Source organism: Kwoniella dendrophila, chromosome 8 (assembly GCF_036810415.1).
Source record: "Kwoniella dendrophila CBS 6074 chromosome 8, complete sequence".
NCBI classification, from domain to species: domain Eukaryota; kingdom Fungi; phylum Basidiomycota; class Tremellomycetes; order Tremellales; family Cryptococcaceae; genus Kwoniella; species Kwoniella dendrophila.
The window spans coordinates 818,209-820,000 of record NC_089483.1 but is presented as its reverse complement, the minus strand read 5'-3'; the positions used below and the strand labels follow the sequence as shown (position 1 = coordinate 820,000).

The 1,792-nt window shown below is 42.4% G+C and overlaps 1 protein-coding gene across 1 annotated transcript in view; it reads left to right on the top strand.

Moving 5' to 3' along the window:
* The window catches only part of L201_006155 (uncharacterized protein), a gene marked incomplete at both ends in the record, with an annotated part of 1,421 nt that extends 17 nt beyond the window's left edge, over positions 1-1,404 (top strand). The window contains 7 exons of the mRNA XM_066221879.1: positions 1-47; positions 92-240; positions 311-330; positions 389-519; positions 616-899; positions 970-1,024; positions 1,082-1,404. The exon at positions 1-47 is cut by the window's left edge and continues 17 nt beyond it. Coding sequence (XP_066077976.1) covers positions 1-47; positions 92-240; positions 311-330; positions 389-519; positions 616-899; positions 970-1,024; positions 1,082-1,404 — 1,009 coding nt within the window. The remainder of the gene's footprint in view (positions 48-91; positions 241-310; positions 331-388; positions 520-615; positions 900-969; positions 1,025-1,081) is intronic.
* Positions 1,405-1,792: the final 388 nt, after the last annotated feature.

Here is a 1,792-nt window from a genome sequence, read left to right as displayed (position 1 = left end):
CCAAGATGACCCCCGCTTCAACCAATTTCTCCCAACTCTTACCCCTGGTTACCGCTACCTCTTTCACAGAGCAGCGATGATGTGGTCAAAGTTTCCCTTCTTCTGAGCTCGGACGTCATCTCCCCTACAACTATGCTTACATCGTTCGATCTGGGCGAGGAGAAATCCCAAATACCTTGTCATTCCATGTTGATTGAAAAAGGAGACGAGGCTTTATTGTCTGATTTGGGTCTACGAGAGGTACGTCATTGTGTCTACTATGACTCGTAATCAGCGCTCTCAATGTCAACGCCGATCCATAACTGTTTAGGATGTTGAGAATTTCACACCGTAAGCTTAGGCAAAAGCGTAGTCCTGGTTCGACGATAGCTAAAGCGACTGTTCCCAGATTCCTGCATAATACGTTGTTAAAGGTTTTTGGTACCGCTTCGGCACCCCACCCAATTGCGCAGCTGAAAGAAAGTGGTTACAAGCTCGATAGATTAAAGGCAGTGATAATTAGTCATAAGCATTTTGATCGTAAGTACTTGATTGTCCATCAAAAAGCCTTGAATGCATACATGCGCTAACAAGTCAATTAGACTTGTATGTTGCGTATCTGCTATTTGTAAACAGATAGCATATTAGCTTATACATTCATAGTGATAATTCTAGGTCTAGGCTCGTTAAAGTCCATTGGTCCTGGCTACCCAAAGGATCCAAACGGACAATGGGAAACCTCCTGGCTCGAAAAATACAAATTCATCGAATTACCTAAAGTTGAAACAGCTGGTGCATGGTCAGGAGATATAGCGGAAGTCAGTGCAGAAAAGGAGAAAAAATGGGAACGGTTGGGCTGTTTCGAACATGCAGTTGACTGGTTTGGCGATGGTAGTTTCTGGCTTATAGACGCTCCTGGCGTGAGTGTGCTCATACTGTTACGCATACATATAGACTGCACGGGAAATATGCTAAGTACTGATCTCACAGCACTGTTGTGGTCATATAATGGCCCTTTGCCGAGTGACTACGCAACCGGATACATGTAAGTCGCGGTCATCTTGCTATTCTAGTATATGTCATACTAATCATACTTGTATAGATGTCCTCTTAGCAGGAGATGCAGCACATCATCAGACCATGTATTTGCCGGTACCTACCTCGGAAGGCGATTTTAGATCACCTAAACCAGTAATCAATGGCAAAGTACAATTTGCGGAAGATCCAATAAAAGCTACATTCGTAGTCGGACAACTGACTAGAATGACGCAAGAGGATAATGTAATGGTTATATTAGCGCACGAAAAAGAGGTAAAGGATGTTGTCGATTATCATCCAAATGATATTGCTAAGTGGAAAGAAATGGGCTGGAAAGAACAAAAGGAGAGAAAGGTTACGGAGGATGCAATCAGGAGAGCTGGATGAAAACGATGATACACATAGCCTTTGGTGGAGCAAATTGTATTTAACCTTTTTTCCATTCTGGATGGCTCCTGTCGATGTTGTATGCATGTAATATCATAAGCTCATGGGAAATCTACCGCCAAAAAGAACGTCAATATCGCTGCTACCCCTGAAACAGAGCAAAGAACACCTTTCCGCATAGAACATCATACTTTACGCTTGACGGTAGAGACCTTTGCAATCTGGTAAATAATGATCATCATTGTTAGACAATTGATGAGTTATTGATGCGATGAAAATAGGGACCTTTGCGTGTTTGTGATGATCCTTTACCAGATTTAAGTAACGGAATCTTGGAATCATGAATGCGTTACAACATTATGCTTTGATGTGCATCTACTTAGGGTAT